General features: G+C 42.2%; 1 protein-coding gene across 1 annotated transcript in view; it reads left to right on the top strand.

Annotated features, from left to right (window-relative positions):
* Plek (pleckstrin) overlaps positions 1–20,065 on the top strand; it is a 45,416-nt gene that overhangs the window by 5,543 nt on the left and 19,808 nt on the right. Inside the window, exons 3-5 of the mRNA XM_042285590.2 lie at positions 4,715–4,977; positions 18,752–18,907; positions 19,230–19,411. Coding sequence (XP_042141524.1) covers positions 4,936–4,977; positions 18,752–18,907; positions 19,230–19,411 — 380 coding nt within the window. The 5' untranslated portion in view covers positions 4,715–4,935. The remainder of the gene's footprint in view (positions 1–4,714; positions 4,978–18,751; positions 18,908–19,229; positions 19,412–20,065) is intronic.

The raw sequence follows: 20,065 nt of genomic DNA, 5'->3' as shown, positions 1-20,065 counted from the left end.
CCCTTGAGAAAGAGAAATCTTGAATGACAACATTGAGAATTTCCTTTACTGACCAGCAGGTGTTGCTAAGAAGTCATGAGGAAGGTAGGCGGGGCAACATCTAATCCATCATGAACTGAGATGGGCAAATGGGTGAACTTATGAATGGTGACTTCCATTCTTTCTCTCTCCATCTATATATGGAAATGTCTATCTGAATATGGACTCAACAAATGATCGCCTTTATCTGTTTCTGCCTTGTGTATGTACCATCAAATGCTGATTCTTTCACCCACATTTTTTTTTAATAATTTCTAATTAATGACAGTGTAATGAAGACTGGTTAGCAAGTCCTTTATAATTTTATGTGATGAGTATTTGTATAAAACATTGAAAATAAAGAGGTATCAACTGCTTGTTGAAATTAGGGCTGGAAATGGCAGGGAATGAACTGGAAGGCTTCTGAACTGGCTTCTCAGCTTTCCAGGCTCTCAGAGGCCTTTCACTTTTCTCCATTACCTCCCATGCTTAGTAGCACCTGGGGCTCACTTTTGGGAAAGAGTCCATTCTCTATACGATTCAGGATCTTCTGAGTGTGATCAGTTCACATACTGCCCCTTCAGTGACCAGAGAAGGGAATCTGAAGTCAAGTGAGGCTCATCAGAAGTTCGGTGCTTGGAGACTGTGTGGAGCTTGGAAGTCATGGGTATATTGTCTTATGATATCTTAAAACGACACGCTGGTAGTTCTTGCTTTCTAGAACATGTAGCTGCCATGTTTCTTTCTTTCCTCAGAATGCCAGCCTTCATTGTTCCTTCAAGTTTATGAATCATCTTGTTTTCTTCAGCAAATCTCCATTTGCCTCTGTCATCAAAAGAAAAAGCTCCCAACTCAAAGGAATAAAAGACATGATTTATTCTGGAGCAAGTACGAGTGACCATGGTCCAGGAACATACATTTAGATCTTCCTAACTATAATTTTCCAACGGGAAGCAGTTTTGTGGAGTTTTATAGTAACAGTACAAAAGAGCATTACAAATCAAGGCATTAAAAAATACATTTGTGGGTCATCAGAGAGGCAGGTTAAAGCAAGATGGGGGAAATCTTTCTTATGGGCCTCAGATACTCCCTGATCACATTGCTAACTTTTGAGTTGGTTGAAAATAATGGTCTGCTGAGTTAGTAAATTACAGAGGCTTTTGTCTATTCGTCACAGGATATTAGTTCCCACACAGAGGTGGGCAACCGCATGACTATTTAGGGAGTGAAATCTAGCCCAAGATTCAGAGTCATTAATTAGGCTCTCTGTCCTCACAATGTCCCAGCCCATCCACAACACTGTACTACCTATCCACACTCCTGCAGTTCGAATCAGTGCATCAGTCTTTGCGGACACAGCTTCTTCCCAGGAATTCTCGGTCACACTGAGAATAGTCAAAGTTGCTTCTGTTGCCTGCAGCCAACAGGTCAGGACTAGTCTAGTGGATAAAGGTTTTAACCCCTCAGAAACCATCCCAATGGATTCTACAAAACCTCTGTTAAACTTACCATTGAGGAGGGCTGGTCTCAGGTTGATGGTAACTTGTCTGAAGGTAAAGAATAACTATCATTTACAGACCTTGACTGTACTCCACACAATGTCCTAAACATTAACCTGTATTATCTTGTTTAATATTCAGAATGGCCTCATTGGACAGACGTTATTATCCCTGCATAACAGATGATAAATCTGAGGATGGATGACAGTAGCTTTCCCATTATCTTATAAAGGTTTATTCTATAGAATATTAGCTTTTTAAAACTGCGTTATATTTTTTAGAGCAGCCAAATCAAGTATCTCCAAGTGGGTAGCCTTAAACACAGAGACATCTTATCTCATGCTTCTACTAGTCTGTAGTGCCATGTTTTCTGAAAGACAGCCTTGCTTACATCTTCTAGCTGGTTTCTTTGGATTATAAATTCATTACTATAATTCTCCCTCTGTGATCACAAGGGGGTTTCCTTTCTGTGCATCTCTTTTCCTCATATGAACAGTTATAGTGGATTATTTGGTGCCCCTCTGTTCAAGTATGACCTCATTTTTCTTAACCATTTGTATCTATGGTGACCCTATTTAAAAATACATTCTGTTCTGAGGTACTGGGCTGCCAGAATTCTTTCTTTAATTTGATCTACAACAAAATGTTATTAAGGATTGCTCAAAAAGAATTCTGCAGTTGAATAAGTTTGAGACACACTATTAAAGGAATTTCTCCAATGAAACCCAGGGTGGAGTAATGTTGGTTTGCTCTCAGCCCGCTGGGCCAACCCCAGTGCGGGTGCCTCCCCCGCCTCTGGCTTTCGCTTTCATGGGCTGTGTCACTTGAGACAAGCACTCCTCTTCTTGAGTCTGAGTTTCCTTATTTCTAGGAAACAATACTATCCTTTCCCCAGGGTTTCTCGAGGGGGTAAATTAAATGAGGTTGCCTGAACAACATCCGCCCCAGTGTCTGGCATAGAAACAGGTATGTGCTTAAGAGCAGACACTTTTCTTATGCTAGCCAGATGGTTCTGAATTTCTTGGTAGTTTTTTAACTTAAATTTTTGTTTTTAGAGAATTTCATATGTGAGTAATATTTACATTTCTACTCCTCTTTTTCACCTCTTCCAAATTCTCCCATATTCTTCCCAACCCTCTCAACCTTATGGCGCCTTCCTTTGTACTATTTTTCTTGCTCCCTGGAAAATACCTCCACAACAAAATACCATAAAATCCTACAGGGTCCCTTCAGTGTTTGGTGTTGCTTTTATATACACCTCTGACCTCTTGGGGTTGGATAACCTATCAGGGGGCTTATCCCTGGAGAAAACTGATTCTCCCATCTCTCAGCAGCCATTGATTGGTTGTAGCTCTTCATCTAAGGGTGTGGTCGTGTGAGATTTCCCCCATCCATGTTGGTATATCAACTGGGGTCATTATACAGGTCATGTTTAATCAACCATATTGTTATAATGCTGAGATTCCGTGGGTGCAGCACCCCTGTCCTGTCTAGAAGACACTATCCAGCAGCAGGCACCCTGGTCTTTTGGCTCCTATAATCTTCTCGCCCTCTTCCACACTGTCCCCTGAGCTTTAGGTATAGGGGTTGTGTTGTGGCTGTATCACCTGGGGCTAGGAACCCTGTGATCTGTTGTTCTTTGCATTTGACCAGTTGTGAATTTCTGTAATCATCTTAGCTGCACAAAAGAAGCATCTTTGATGAGGGTCAAGAGCTACACCTATCTGTGGGTGTAAGTATCGACAATACATTTAGAAATTCTACTATTTTGACTTAGCAAGATGGCCGTACCAGGGTCTCCTCCTGGATCTAAGACCTCTCTCCAGCCAGGGGTAGTTGGCTAGGTTTACATTATCAAACATGAATCCCTCCCTTAAAGTGAGCCTTAAATCCAATTAGACAGCTGTTGGTTACCCCCCAAATGTAAGTGCCACTACCGTACCATTGGGGAGGTTTTGCCGTGCAGGTCACTGCTGTGGTTTGTAGGCTTTAGAGCTGGATAGGACTGCTGATTAGCTTTTCTCCCTTGGAAGCTTGTGTAGCAGCTTCTGATGCTAAGAACCAGTCCTCATGGAGGGGGCTTCCAGGTCGGTTCCAACTCAAGTCCCCCATGGCCTGTGTCTGAAGCGTGGCTGTCTTCAGCTACAGGATTCTACCTTCAGGCTCTGGGAGCCCACCAAGGACAATGCAATTAGCCTCCATACTTTTTTTCTTCCCCCACTTGAGACAGGGGTCTCACTATGTAGCCCTGGCTGTCCTGGAACTCATTATGTAAACCAGGCTGCCCTCAACTCACAGAGATCCATCGGCCTCTGCCTCCTGAGTGCTGGTGTGGATCACCATGCTTCAATCTATTGTTTTGAGAGTTTCCTTGACCATTCTGACCAGAAATTTGAAGGGAAGTTTCCCATGCCTGCCTGACACTGGGGTTTCTGTGAGGTAATCTATGAGTCTTGTGGCACAGTTCCATTTAAAACACACACACACACACACACACACACACACACACACACACACACACACTTCATATATTTTTTAAAATAAACATATAAAATCATGTTTTCCCTAAGGCTTTCCCAAAGATCCCCAGTGTTATTTGGCTTTCCTCCCCCCTGTCCCTCTGTCTTACCCCTCCTCTTCTCTCCCCAGTTAAAGCCCCTCCCCACTCCCTTTGCCCTGTTCACACACCTGCATCCTATTAAACCCATCTCTGCAGCTCATTGCCCCCTCCCTCCCATGATCTCTTTCTACTTCCCCGGCTCCTAGGCTTACTTAAGGCTCACATGTTCACATCTAAAGGTCTGGAGCTAGGTTTCATAAGTAAGAGAGGACATGTGGCATTTGTCCTTCTGGGGCTGGGTTATTTTAACATAATATTTTTCATTTCCACCCATTTACCTGCAAACTTTATGCTTTCATTTTTCTTTACACCTGGGCCTCTTTAGAGTGTGCGGACAATGTAGGGGGCTGAGCACTTACCTGGCTGGGCTGGTGCACACCCAAGTGTGGGCATGGAGACAGCTTCTTGGGATTTTTATTGAGAACTTTTAAAATCTCAAGAATAATTTCTAAGCAGGGAAGTTTTATTGTTCATCTCTTATCATTTTTTTCCTCTTTAGGAGAAGAGTTTTACATATGATAATAAAAAAATTTACATCTGTTAAATCCTTGAATCAGCTTTACTACTTAATTTCCAGCATTAGGAAAGCATGGGCTGTTCAGCTGTATAGTTCCTTTTTCTGACTCGTCACCCCAGTGAGGGGAAAAGGATGTCATCATGTAGTCACCAGCAGAAGAGAAATTTCGAAAGAGACCTCACTGTCAGAAGGGCAGCCCACAACCACCTCGGCTCTCAGAGGAGACTGAGCTCCTCAGTGAATGTGTTTGAAGAGTGGACCAGTGTGTCTGTCCACTAGGCATGGAACCAAAGCGGATCAGGGAGGGCTACCTTGTGAAGAAGGTAAGCAGGGAACCCACTTACAAGGGTGGACGGACCTAGAGAGGGACTTGCCAAGGATTAGTGCTTGCTTCGAACTCTGCCCATCCCTTGCAGGGGTGTTCCATGTTGGATCTCTTAGGTTGGAATGAGAACTATGGAGAGTGTGTTGGCGTGGGGGTGTCTCCCCATGTTCTACTACCTTTTTTGTTTCAAAAATGAATTAGCCTAGCTCAGACTTCAGCACAGTTTGCCCTCGCAAAGCCTGAGAATTCCAGACTGCCGGGTGTGGAAGGCGAAAATCCAGATGAGCTTTTTCTTGATTTTGAAACACTTTGCCTTTTGGTTAAAAAAAAGAAAAAAAGCCTCAAATTCTTCTGTTACAGACGTTACCTGGAGGACTGTTCAGTTCTTATTTACATCTCAGGGTGGCAGAAGGATTAGGGTGGGCTGGGTGGGGGTTAGTTATAGTTCGAGAGATCTAACAATAAGCTGACAAAACAAAATAGCTAATTTCTTGGACCTTCTTGGACTTACTCCATGAAAGAAAGACCTTATGTTTTTGTTTCAAGGGTGTGAGGGTGGTTGGAGGTGGTGATAGTGGGTGTGGGCTGCAATTTCTTATTCACAACTTTAGTGAATTTGTATAACAGATCACTAAAGTGGTAGATGTATCATCTTAAAAAACACAAGGGGAGACATGAGAACATGAAAAATTACTTCATGTCATGGAAAATTGAATTTTATTAATGTCTCTTCTCTTTCTTCTGCTGTTGTGTGTGTTTTGAGCTGTGAATGTTCCTTGCATGGCGCATTCACACGTAGGGGTTGCTGGCATCCTGTGGGCAATATGCTGTGCATAAACACACTTACATGAAGCCAAGTGGGTTCAGCAGCTCAGGATGTTGCTTCTGACTAAATTCACGAGTGGTTTTCTAACCAAATAAGCAGGCAACGTGACTATTATTTTCTTTTAAACTCAATTAAATTCACTAATTAGCTGCTTAATCAAATTTTGAGATTGAGTTTTACTCTACATCTCTTAATGTGTTCATAAGGCTGAACTTGAACTGGTAGCAAGCCTCCTGACTTGGTCTCCCAAATGCATTACAGGAATTACAGGAATGAACAACCACACCCAGCTGTGACTTTATATTTTAGAGTTGCATTGGTTTCTTTTTAGTTTAAAACAGTCTATGCCTATGGCCACTAAACAGTACACCTTGTGATCTGGTTCCATTTTTACTTTGGGTTAGAAAGAAATGGTGAAGAGACCAGGATGTCAAGGCATGGGGGTGTGACAGAGTCCTGAGAAACACCCTCTCTGTGAGCAGTGAGTTCTTTTTTTTTTTTTTTTTTTTTTTTTTTTTTTAGCACTCTACAGTTTTCCTGAAGCAAAGCTAATCTTCATTAGGGTTCACAGTGTATCTGTGGTGGCCAGAGTTATGAGTTGGTACTGGAGAATACATGGGCCTTCAGTGTATTTTTAAACATCCTTTCTAAAAAGAACATGCAAAAGAAACAGCCGGGTGTAGGTTTTTGGTAACCGGCACCCATGCCTTCTCTCTCTGAGAACCGAAAGGAACTGTGGTTCACTGCTTTCCTCCCTGATCACACTGAATAGTAGCTCATTGTGTGTGTGTGTTTCTCTGTGTCTCTGTAGCTCTGTGGGTGCACATCTTCCATGGTGTGTGTACAAAGGTCCGAGGAAAACTTGTGGGAGTTTGTTTGTCCCCATGTGGGTTCTGGGAATCTGACTCAGGCCCTTCTGCTTGCTGGCAAGCACCTTTACCTGCTGAGCCACGTCACAGGCCAGGCCTTGTTTTAATACAAAATGACAAAATTGCTATTATAAAGTTTGTGTGTTTATATGTTATAGTCACTATACTACAAAAATACAGATGATTCACTCTGCAGTAAGCGAGACCATTTCCCTAGAAAGTGGGGGTGGAAGACTCAGGACTGTGACGCGTTTGGACTTAATAGTTTTTAATCAGTCAGCCGTTCTCTGAGATGGTTACCGATGAGTGGAAATCTAGGAAAGACTAGAAGAGAGCATAGTGAAACCTCACATTAATATTTCCACAATGTATGTCTCCCATAAGTCCTGTGGAAATCACATTCATACTACACTTCAATTTACATGATATTCAACCTAGCATGCATCTTTTCACATTGCCTTGCTCAGGGGCATGCCTTCTTGTAATATACTAAGATTTTCTATTTTGATACTTTACTTTTGTTTGAATTTTCTTTCAGGTTCCAACTTCAAATCCAGGGCCTCACATATGGTTAGGCAAAAGTCCTTTACCACTGAGCTTTACCCTCAACTCTCTACTTTGGCATTTTACAGAACTACCAGTTTCAGAAATAGTTTGTCAATTGTAGATGTAAACTTGATGCTAGGGTTTCTTAATTAGGCATCAAAACTTCCCTATATTTTAAGTTTCTTTCAGTTATATAATATGTGGGTTAAAAATCTGTCTATTATCTATCTATCTATCTATCTATCTATCTATCTATCTATCTATCTATCTATCTATCTATCTATCTATCTATCTACCTACCTACATACCTAGCATATGGTAGGTATCACATAAGGGAAGATGGATATCAGCAAATACCTAGTCAACTTGTGAGATGTGTGATGGTTCCAAATCAATCCCGAGGAAAGGACCATGAGAATCTCCTTCTGTGGAGACTTTAGGAGTCATGGGTGTGGCTGCTTAGATGCAAGCATGCCAAGTAACAATAATGGAAGTGATTTCCTGCTCTTTGCCTCATTGTCCTATTCAGTTGAAGAGTCCAGGGTAGAAATTAAACATGCATTTCTCCTCTGCCTTATGCAATAATTTTTGTTGTTGTTGTTTTCAAGACAGGGTTTCTCTGTGTAGTTTTGGTGCCTGTCCTGGATCTTGCTCTGTAGACCAGGCTGCCCTTGAACTCACAGAGATCTGCCTGGTTCTGCCTCCCGAGTGCTGGGATTAAAGGCGTGCGCCGCCGCCGCCGCCGCCGCCGCCGCCGCCGCCGCCGCCGCCGCCGCCGCCGCCGCCGCCGCCGCCGCCACTGCCACCACCGGGCCCAATAATTATTTTTGAGTTAGGATATTATGGTTGGAAAAAATATAACATTGGAAAATGCTGGTGTAGGAATTTTGTCAAGTCTTAGGGTTGATGGCTAATTGTATAGATTGTAACATGTCTCTTCTTTGTGCCCTCCTCTCTTCCTCTCTCTGTGTGTCTCTCTGTGTGTCTCTGTCTCTGTGTCTCTGTCTCTCTCTGTCTCTGTCTCTCTGTGTGTCTGTTTCTGTCTCTCTGTGTCTCTCTCTGTGTCTCTGTCTCTCTGTCTCTCTGTCTCTCTCTCCATCTCTCTGTCTCTGTCTCTCTGTGTCTCTGTTTCTGTCTCTCTGTGTCTCTGTCTCTGTGTCTCTCTCTGTGTCTCTGTTTCTGTCTCTCTGTGTCTCTGTCTCTGTGTCCCTGTCTCTGTCTCTGTCTCTCTCCGTCTCTCCGTCTTTCTGTCTCTCTCTCTGCATATAGGCTTGTGACACAGTGTGTGTGCTGAGGTCAGTGGACAACTTGCAGAGGTCGGTTTTCTCCTTCCACCGTGTGGTTCCTGGAGATTAGACTCAAGTCATCAGGCTTGGCAGCAAGTGCGTTTCCTGCTGAGCCATCTCATGAGCCCATGTTTCTCTTTAGGTTCTGTTAGAGATAACTGTCCGCATTTCACAGTTTGTGTTTCCTCTTTTGCCTCCCGGCTGAGATCCTTAAATAGAGAGGACGGTTAAGCAGGGGAGAGAGGAATGTGACTGTCTCTCTTCAACTCTTCATCCTAAACAGCACTCCTCTCAGGAGCGTCTGTGGCCCTGGGATACACCAACGTGATCTCCAACCCCAAAACCTCACGGAGAGTAGGTGACTTGCTCATTATCAGACAGCTGTAAGAGGATGACCTGGGGTTCAAACCCAGGCTTGCCTAATAGCAAAGCCCCATCTATGACCCCACAATGCTCTGAAAGTCACAGGTTTATTGCAAATAACACTGTGTTTAGTAACTTCAGCTCTTTCTTTCTGATTAGGAGATTAGTTTTTGAGAAATAACGAGTTTGATTATTCTTGATTACCTATGAATTGGATGATCGTACAACCATAGCTTTAAAACAAGAGAAAATTCCTCCATGTTGTGTCTCTCATTGCTAAAAGCTAGTTTCCATGACAACAGCCCAGCAATCACAAGGTACTTAAGGACAGACTCAAACAGTGGCTTAAGACTTGTTGATAGACAGCACAGAAATCAGAGTGGTGAGAAACACTAGGCCAGGGGGCCAGGGTCGAGTTTCCAGAGACTTACGGCAGAAGGTGTATGTTGTTGAGCCCAGTGTTGAGCTTGTGTTGGGAAGAGGGCTTTGTTGGGGGTAGAAGGGAGATAAGAGAGGCTGACTGGGGAAGGGGTGTTGATCAAAGTACATTATATGTATGACATTGTTAAAGAATAAGTAACCAAGTAAATGAACCACAAGTGGGCAAGTCTGGGATAAAGAGAACAGAACAGACTGAGGATTTTGTCCGAGAATGCTTTCCTGTAGCCATGTTGTCTTCTGAACAGAATGAAATGACCCCTGGAAGCTTGCCTTCCCTTCTGGTGGTAGTTAACAATTGTGCTCACAACGTTAGGGACAGTTCTAGCATTTGGTGCATTAGTGCTCTATAGACCATTCCGAGGATAACCCTAGGGAATAGATACAATTATCCATTCTTTGCAGATGAGGAAGTTGAGTTACAGAGAGGCAGAAGGTCTTGCTTAAGGCCCTCAAGATAAACCTTGGCACAGCCGATGTGGAACCAGGTAGTACGGCACCGGCATAACCCAGTGCTGTGTGTCACCACCGTAACCAGTTTTCATGTGGTCTTCATCGGTTCAAACTGTATTGACCTTCTTTTCCCAAGAATTCTTTTCTCTGATAGATGGGCCCTGGGATGCTGTCAGGCCAGAATCATTCAGATGGTATTGCTTACAAAATTGGGCTCTGACCTGTCTGTGTTGTGGCCATTTCTGAGGCCCTGCTACAAGCTAACAGTGTGCTAATCACTTTTAGGTGTATCATTATCATTTAGTGTTTATAAGGAGAAGTATGTATCGATGCTTAGAAAAAAATGAATAGTTTGCTTAAGGTCTCAGAGCCTGGGAAAGACAAAGGTGAAATGTGAGAACAGACCTGAAGTTCAGGAAATCAGGCTGTTAAGTGCACTGCCCTTCTGTACAGCTTATTTAATGTGCCTTTGTCGGAGAAAGTCCAGTCTCATAGAATGTATTCATATAAAAATATATCACTGGATAGGCGTGTCCCCTTGCTTCCAAAGGGTCTGACATGTAAAACAAGTCTCCAAGAAGTTGTACAAACAGGAATGTGGATGATATAATTTATGATGCAACAGAAGTGAAAGACTGATTTAATATAGCCTCACTTAAAACGAAATGGCCCCTAAGTATGTGGGAGTAGCAAATAATGATGCACAGTTCTTACTTAGTTTTGGTCATAATAGAATTCTTTGAGCTTGAGCTCGGCATCAACGTATAAAATGAGAAGTTTGAAGGAAAGGGGAAGTTAGAGAGGTCTTCATTTTGGGAAGTGTCTTGGAGGGCCCTGAACACAACAGTCAGCTTACCTCGGCATTGAGCCTCCAGTCTGGGCTTCTGTCAATGCAGATGGACATGCTGAACAAAAGGTTACCCTCCCCTCTGTTAGATCCTGAGCTATTTGACAATGGACACGCCATTGTGTTCGTTTCTATATTCTCAACATCCAGGTCATGTTAAAACATAAGAAATGTTCTATCATTTCTGGACTGAACTTTTCTCATGAAAGAAATGTGCTTAAAATAGATTTAACATATAGGCTTAAAAAATAAAATAGACTTAAATAGACTTAAAAGAGACCAGAGAATCAGGGTTCCATACTGCAGTAACATTTAAGGTATTCAAAAAAGGGGAAGAGGGCTCAGCTAAGGCGGTCCTTCCATGATCACATAACACATGTTCCTAGCAGTTAACTACTACTTTTACATTAAGGGAGAGGATCAGGGTTGCCAGCGAGACCTAGTAATAGAAGTCTAAAGGGTTAGCAGTGCTACAGAAAAAATGTGTAGAAATCAGGGTAAAAAGGGCTGTGAAACATGAAATCAAGTTTCTCATTTGTGCCTTATATATTTTTATTAATACATTAATATTCAGTACTTCTCTCATCAGAGAGCTCACAAGTTTAATATTTTCCTTTGATTGATGCAAATAAAAATGTTCTCTGAAACTTCTACCTAGTGGAACTTCCAAGTTCTGGAAGCTGAGTGTGGTATCTCATGCCTATAATCCTAGTACTCAAGAGGCTGAGGCAGGAGTATTGCCGCAGGTTCAAGGCTAGCTTGAGCAATGGAGGTGGAGATGGAGAAAGGACACTGATAAGTTCAAGGTCACACTCAGCCACATAGTGAGTTTGAGGCCAGCCTCCCCTGTCTCAAAAAACAAAGCTAAAACTCAAACCCTAACCAACCACTCCCAACAACAACAACAACATTAAATTAAACACCTTTGAGCAAAATACTTATCCATTTTGCCTGTCTCTTCTTGGTCTAAAACTATTCAGTTTCTCCAGCAGCTCTCCTGGAGAGACAATGTCACCATGGAATTCTCTTGTGAACTGGCCCCAGTTACTTTGTAGCTGTCCTGGTCCCTGAATGAGGCATCTCTCCCCAAGATACCCGAGAAGCATAGAATTTGCACAATTAGTCTATGCTTGTGAAAAGCAGGGCAAAGAGATGCATTCAATGTGGTACACTGGGAAGAGGGACAGGCTAGTCTTTTTACGTGAAGTGATATGAGGTTTCGGTATAAATAGGAAATTATACACAATTAAGCAGCATTGCTGACCCTGCCCATCACTGTCCATCATTATCTGGGCTCCAGGAGGTCCTGGAAGATGGCCTGGTAGGTTGTCAGAACTGTGTGAACTCTCTTCTAGGGTGGCAAGTTTCTCCTTGAGCTGGCATAGGAGCATCAGCCCTCCCCCACTCCCCTACCCCGTGGCCAGCACATGATGCCTGAGGAAATCCTAATTGCTGGAAGGCAACTTTCTGATAGCCAAGGGTAGGGGAAATCTGTGTATAAAGTATTCTTTCCTACATTGTTAGTTATGATTCTTCTCTGTTTTTGTATTTCAGTTTTGAGTGATTGAGGGGATGATATGATTAAGTTGGTGTGAAAATTCCTGAAATATGCCTGTAGCTGAAACATATATGATAAATGGAACATAAGTAGGACCAAAGTAAGAAGACATTAGTGTCAGGTGACCACACATAATAACTAGCTCTGTAGCCTCTCAGCTTTAGTTTCGAAGGGCTGGCACAGTTTTGTTATTGGCACTGAGACAGGAGCTCATGATGAAGTCCAGTCTGCCCTCAAAATTGTTAGCTTCCTGCTTCAGCCGTGGTTACAGGCAAGTTCCACCATGTCAACATGACTTCATTTTCATTCTGAGAACTTCGTCTCTCCTGTGACCCATTTATGGACTGGCTGATAAATGTAGCTATAGGAAACAATTCTAAAATTAGCCTTGTAAATTTACATACTAAGTTTGCCTAGAAAAATGGGATTTGGAAATACTCTCTACACATTTACAAAAGGATATTTTAAGAACTTAATCATCTTTCCCATGTATGACAGGACTTGGGATTTAATGACACAGCTCATGTTTCTTTCTTTCTCTTAAAGTTATTTTAATATTTTGTTACATTATTTTTTCAACTCAATTATATTTCTTAAAATACTTAACTGCAATCCATTTTAATGTAGTTTTCAGACCCCATTGTCTTTTCTATGGTTAATCACTGTAAGTAGGACATGAGCTTTGAAGTTATTTCCCCAATATCAGAGACAGATTTTTTCCATGGCCATCATTTTATGTGTTTTCAAAGCAGTAACATATTCATTCATTTTGCAGTGTTCAGAAAGTTCTCTGGAAGAGAGGCTAGTGCTCCTGACCACACTGATCCATTTCTCCAGCCCTGGAAACCTCTCTTGACTTTCTATTTTCATTATTTTGGTGATTTAAAGCTTATTTACCTAGTTATACATAGCCCAAGACTAGTGAATACTCCATGCTCAGGTATTTTTGAATGGATTTTTTTAAGTCTAGCAAACAAAGAAATGACATATGAGTGGCATTCATACATATGAGTCATTACACTTTGCTCCTATTCATTTCCTCCACCATCTCCTCCCCCATGCCCTCTCACACCCTCCAGCTGGTTCCCTTTGTCACCAGCTGGTCATCCTTCTGCTTATCTTACCCTCTTTATTTCCCAACTGTGGTATAATCTCTTCCTCCTTCTCACAGTCTATTTTCTAGTTTCATGATACACACACACACACACACACACACACACACACACACACACACGGAGAGAAACACAGACACATACACACATACACACATATATACATATACACACATATATAACTTTAAATCTAGGTACCACAAGATGCTTTTTGGGTCTAGCTTACTTCAAGTAACAATAATTTCTAGCTGTATCCACTTTCTTGCAGATGTCATAATTTCATTTTTATTACATCTTTGTAAAACTGTGTATGTGTCTTTATTCATTCAGCTGGTGAAGGACACCTAGGCTGGGTCTTTGGCTTGGCTTTTGTGAACTGTGCAACAGAATTGGTAGTATTTAAGCAGTAGTTTCTAGATGCCATATATCATGTCCAGCAATGCACACGGGTAGCTTTATTTAATCTCCAAATAACCACTAGAATGTAGATATTATTATCTCCATTTTTTTCAGATGTAGAAAATGATGCTTAAAAATAAATGTGCTTAAGTAGTATTTCTAGCAAGTGTTGTGTGTGAGACAGACCAGCTCAGGGCCTGCTGTCCCCACAGACATAGTATAATAGAGACATTATATTTACATCTTAAGTTGGCCTAGCAAAATATGGTTTAGAACTAACTATTCTCTGAACATTTAAAAAGAAGACACCCCTCTTCACCTTAGGGCCTGCACCATCTCTACAGCTTATGGCAAGGGTGGTATCTTTGACAAATGACATCAAACTTCTGACTCAGAGCTCCTTTGGTTTCATATCCCAACTCTTCACCCATATATTTTATAAATCTTAAAAAAAAATCATAGTAGAAAAGATTATCTTACCTAATTTCAATCTGTAGTTCTTGGGTTGCTATTAAAGTCCATGCTGTTTATTGGGCCCTATGTAATTCTTTTGAAAATCAATTGTCCATATTATTCTCTATTTAAAAAACTTGAGTGTGTGTATATGTCTATTAGTAATTCTAATGAGTTTTAGTAGTTCATATTAAGGACATTAATCTTTAACTCAATGATGGTATATTATAAATATGCACTTTCAATTTGTTTTTAGTTTCTATAAGTATTTCAAAAGTATACAAAAATTCATTTGAAATATGATCACATGTCTCACCCTTTATAACTTCTTTTGGTGTCATGTAATGCACTAAGATACATTACACCAGGTGCTATGAGGACGACCAGTTACTCACTGGGAACTCTAAATATGACTCATAACCTGAAATCTACCTATTGTGAGAGACTTTGTTTTATGCACAAAATGATTAAAATATTACATGAAATTACAATTTAGCTGTATGCATAAGGTATATATGGCACACAAATGAATTCCATGTTTAGGATTGGGTTCCAATATCAAAACATAGTATATGTATTCCAAAACCCCAAAACATAAAAAATCTGGAGCAATGGTGGTCTCAGACATCATTTTGGAAGAATTCTATGTATGTATATATGTATGTATGTATGTATGTATGTATGTATGTATCTATCCATCCATATACCTACCTACCTATCATTAAGTTGTTCTGAGAAATTGATGCAGATTCTGAAATTACTCAAAGTTACTCAAGAACCAAAATGAAGAAGCACCTGAGGGGAAGAGAAAGAAGTAACAAGGAGTTAAGAGACCAGGATTCTAGTCTCAATTCCTTGTTAACTGGGCGAAGTGTACAAGGACAAGCTACTTCTCCCTCAGGTTTATTTTTGGGTGAACAGAAGATTGAGGACAGAAAGGGAACTATATCGGCATCAACAAGAGTAGGTGCTATAGGGGTTGGGGATTTAGCTCAGCGTTAGAGCGCTGGCCTAGCAAGTGCAAGGTCCTGGGTTCGGTCCCCCGCTATGAAAAAAAAAAAAAAGAGTAGGTGCTATAGTAGGCAGTCTGAGTGACAAACTGGTGGCTTGTAGCAATTGCATACAGGACAGAGAAGCTACCCTAAGTCCCACCACCATAATTCACCATACCACTTTTAAGCTTGGAGGGCAATAGAGCTCTTTTTGTTCAAAGTCCTTGCCTCCTCTTTGTCATAATGACCGTGCATTAGCTTTCATATGAACAGCCAAACATTTGTCCAAGAGCACCATGCATGCATTCCAGCTTTCTCACCTCCTTGTCCGGTGAGGATCTTCCTTTTTAAATGTTAGGCATTTTATTGAATGCACAGTAAAATGTGGTTGGCAGAATCTCTGGTCCCCTAATGAATAATGATGTTGAACATTTTTTTTGTAGGATTTTGGATGTCTTCTTGAATGATATACCCATTTAATTCTCTTGTCCATTTAAAAATAGGACTGCTTTTACTTATTAGATTGCAGGACAGATGGACTGTAAATTAGAATAATAGAAGTTGTAAACCAAGAAAGAATTTAATCAAAATTATTTCATGTATTGTCAAGTCATGTTCATTTTTGGAAAAGACTAATCACTGTTAGTCTGGTCACTTTTACTTCTGGGGTGGAAAAAGATAGTGCATGTTAGCAGAAAAAAATTATTTTAGGACTAGAAGTGTTCAAACAAGCAAAATGACAGCCCTATAGCATTTATCCTCTTTGCATAAGTACTTTTCCTTTTAACAGCTGGACCCCTATATGGGGCCTTTGTGTCATGATTCACAGCAGGATCTGCTGGGAAATGGTTGATGATTCTATTTGTGGTAGTTAGAGCAGGGTGTCACTGTGAGTCAAAGGATACAGGCCAAGAACTTATCCCCTTCCGTTCCCAACTGTCTGAGCATAGAGACCAGAAAGGACTTCCTTGGCCTAGCACACACATAGTTAATTTAAAAATATAACTTTATTAAACCTTTGACAACTTCATACAATGTGTATTCATTCTATCCAACCCTACGCCTCCCCTTAACACCTCCCAGACCTGTATTCACATCCTTGCCTGTTCTCTACAGCGTCCTGTCCTTTTTATTGTTGTTGTTACCTGTTAACTCCAATTCATGCTACCCATTTACTCCCAGATGTGGAGCCATCCACCAGAGTGTGGTTCACTCATCAGGGTCCACACCCTTAATGAAAGATGACTAGTCCTTCTAGAGGGGTCACAGAGTGTCTGTAGCTCCCCAGTCAGGGTGGAGGCTTGTGAACTCTTCCCACTGTGTGCTAGAATGGGGACTGGCTTGATCTCTTGAGGGTCTTACACAGGCAACCACAGCTGCTGAGTTCATGAGTTCAATGTCCCTGTAATGTATCAGAGGATACTGCTTGCCTCTGGTCCTCCCTGACCTCAGGTTCTGATCATCTTCCCACCCCCTTTCTATTGTGGTCCCCGAAGGCTTGGGTAGAGGGTGTGATATAGATTTTCCACTTGTGGCTGAGCACCCACTGTCATGTGCTATCTGCACTTTAACCAGGCCTGTGTTTTTTATTAACCACTGTCCACTGCACAAAAAAGTCCTCTGATGAGGTCTGAGAGCTTCCCTGGTCTACAGGAAGAGAGAGACAAATTTAGAGGCAATTTGGTACTTAGTCTGTTCAGTGGACTAACCACAGGAGGTTCAACTCTGGAGCCTGCATGTAGCTAAAAGTTTTCCTGGTCCCACCTGGCTCCACCAGGACAAATCCCTCCCACTCGTGTCCCCCAAGTAAACACACAGAGGCTTATATTAAATTAAAACTGCTTGGCCATTAGCTCAGGCATATCACTGACTAGCTCTTACACTTAAACTCATCCCATTTCTGTTAATCTATATGTTGCCACGTGTTCCATGCTTTACCTGTGTGCCATTACATAGTGCTCTCTGGACAGCGGGGCTGGCATCTCCTCACTCAGCCTTCCTCTTCCCAGAATTCTCCTTGTCTGCTTATCCCGCCTACACATCCCACCTGGCTACTGGCCAATCAGCATTTTATTAAACCAGCATACAAAAGCATTATCCCACAGCACCTGTGAGCTCCCCAACCACGGGTTCTTGGTCAGGCTTACAGTACCAGACATGCCTTTACACCTACGGAGTGTACCTTAAGCTCAATCAAGCAGTAGTTGGTTGTCGGTTAGTTTCCTCCTTCCATGGGTTTAATTCTGGTTATCAGGGTTGTTAGCAAGAGCCTTTATTGGCTGAACCGTCTCACAAACCTTATCATTGAGAATTTATCTGCCTACCTTGTAGAGGGGAAAAATGCGATCATAAATACTTGGTTGAAAAGGTTTTTATTTTTATTTTTGAGACAACTAATCCCCACAAGTTGTCCTCTAACCACTATGCATACACTGTGACACTGCATGTGCACATACTCTCTCTCTCTCTCTCTCTCTCTCTCTCTCTCTCTCTCTCTCTCTCTTACACACACACACACACACACACACACACACACACACACACACACACATTTAAAAATAAAACAGAAAAGTGTGCTGACAGTTCCTATTCATAGCAGTATGGTGAGAATGTGGTTTTTTAGGTTAAGGGCAGTAGAAGGTAAAGGCTCTGGGTGACAAGGTAGACAATAAGAAGAACTAGTCATATTTCTCAGTAAAGTATATTAGATACTAGCATTTGGAAACTTAGAAAATAGTCTTCTTTGTCATCATTTTAATGAATATGAGCTATGTGCTCAATAATAAGAATGAATGAAAGGACCTAATGCCAATTTCTGGCAAGGAAAGGCAACCACACGATAGCAATTTAACTGAAGGTGCTGGCTAGATTTTGTCAACTTGACGCAAATCTAGACATATCTGGGGAAAGGGGATCTCAGCTGAGGAACTGCCTCCATCAGACTGGCCTGTGGGTAAATCATATAGAAGGGCTCAGTCTGGAAAGGTGGATGGGCAGAAAGGTAGCAGAACATTCCAGGGAAAGCAAGCCAATAGTCAGCACTCCTCCATGGTCGCTGCTTCAATTCCTGCCCCCAGGCTCTTGCCTTGAGCCCCTGCCCTGACTTTTCTCCACGACTGTAAACTATAAGCTGAAAAACACCATGATATGTGGGTCCATCACCAGGTTGCTCTGGGGCAGTGTTTTATCATAGCAGCAGAAAAGCTAACCTCCACTGACTCTAAAAGGAGGCATACAGCAAAGTTTTAGGATACTAAGGACAGTCAGTGAGAAAAGGGGGAGGTGACATTCAGATCAAGGCCACAAAGCATAGCTTGGAAAGCCTTTACCTGCTAGGCCCATAAGCTGAGCCTTAAGGATGGAGAGGGGAGAGAGGTCTAAGAGAGGCCGAGTTTGAAAAGGGCATTCAGAGAATATGACCAACTCAAGCAAACAGCAACAGGTAAGGCATATAATGGTGTCCCAAGAAGTCATCACTTTGGGAGGATTTATGTCGAGTCAACAGAGATTGTCACAAAACACTTTAAAAGTCAACTCCAAGAAAGTATGAATCTGTTCTGTTCATTGGAAAATACAGGTCATAAGTCATCCTGTCTCCCCCAGCTTCTCGTCTCTGTCTTGCCGTTACAGGGAAGCATGTTTAGCACCTGGAAACCCCTGTGGGTTGTACTGCTAGAAGATGGAATTGAGTTTTACAAGAAGAAAAGCGACAACAGCCCCAAGGGAATGATCCCCCTGAAAGGAAGTACTCTCACCAGCCCCTGTCAGGACTTTGGCAAAAGGATGGTGAGCTGACATCACCAGTCACAATGACCATCGTGTCACCTGCTGACCTTGAACGCCCTTTCCAAATTCTACCTCTCCTAGCTCTTTCCTCCTCTCTCCGTCCCCAAGGCTCAGCTTATGGGCCTCGCTGTGCCTCCTGCTGACTTTAAAGTCTATCTGCATTTTAGCAGTGCGTTCTGAACAAGTGTCCCCTCCTGTCAACATCCGTATTTTACCCTGGCATTGGACTCTCTCTTCATTGGAACAAGTTCATATCAACTGCTATGTTCCATGGGGGGCCTTGAAAGGGGTCATTTCTAATGGGATACCTTTTGATTTTCAGTTTGTATTGAAGATCACTACAACCAAACAGCAAGACCACTTCTTCCAGGCAGCCTTCCTGGAGGAGAGAGATGCTTGGGTTCGGGACATCAAGAAAGCCATTAAATGCATTGAAGGAGGCCAGAAGTTTGCAAGAAAATCCACAAGGAGGTCCATTCGTCTGCCAGAAACTGTTGACTTGGGGTAATTTTCTGAGTTTGCCTCCCTCCATCCTTTGATTTTCCTTTCCTCTTTGATCTGACAAATACTGCTTCGAAGCTAGCTTTGGGCGTCTTTGATGACAGCATCTCCAATGCCTCGTAGCTGAGAAGAAAGGCTTGTGGTGTTTGGAGAGGAGAGAAGAGAGACAGAGGTGAGAGAGAAGAGAGGAGAGAGAGAGAAGACAAAAATGTGAGAGAAAGAATGGAGGAGAGATAAGAGAGAGGGGGGAAAGAGGGAGAGAATGGCAAAGAGGAAGAGGAGAGAGAGGATGAAGAAAAGTGAGAGGGCACTAGAGCGATTGTTTTATCTATGAAGTAGCCATCTAAAGTTGGTCCTGAAAGAGCATTTCAGGATTTGTAGGTAGAAAGGAAAAAGCAGGGACCATGCATCCAAGCAGACTTCAAGGTTCAAGTTCAGATTCAGGCTTTTACTCGCAGTCAGGCAGGGCCAGCCAGGGTGCACACTCATCCTGGATGGAAGCCATTGGTGTGGTGACTATTGATGACTAGGAAGGCAGGTGACATTTGTAATATGAAGGTGGCCAGGGAACAGCAGGGAATCCCAGACGCTGGTGGGCTGGGAATGGGGTGTTTCTAGTGTTCTTTACCTCTGCTCCAACCCTAAGTGTTTTTCTCC

The sequence above is a fragment of the Peromyscus maniculatus genome, chromosome 10 (assembly GCF_049852395.1).
Source record: "Peromyscus maniculatus bairdii isolate BWxNUB_F1_BW_parent chromosome 10, HU_Pman_BW_mat_3.1, whole genome shotgun sequence".
Taxonomy (NCBI): domain Eukaryota; kingdom Metazoa; phylum Chordata; class Mammalia; order Rodentia; family Cricetidae; genus Peromyscus; species Peromyscus maniculatus.
Note: the sequence above shows the minus strand (reverse complement) of the source record. Positions and strands in the feature narration are given on the sequence as shown.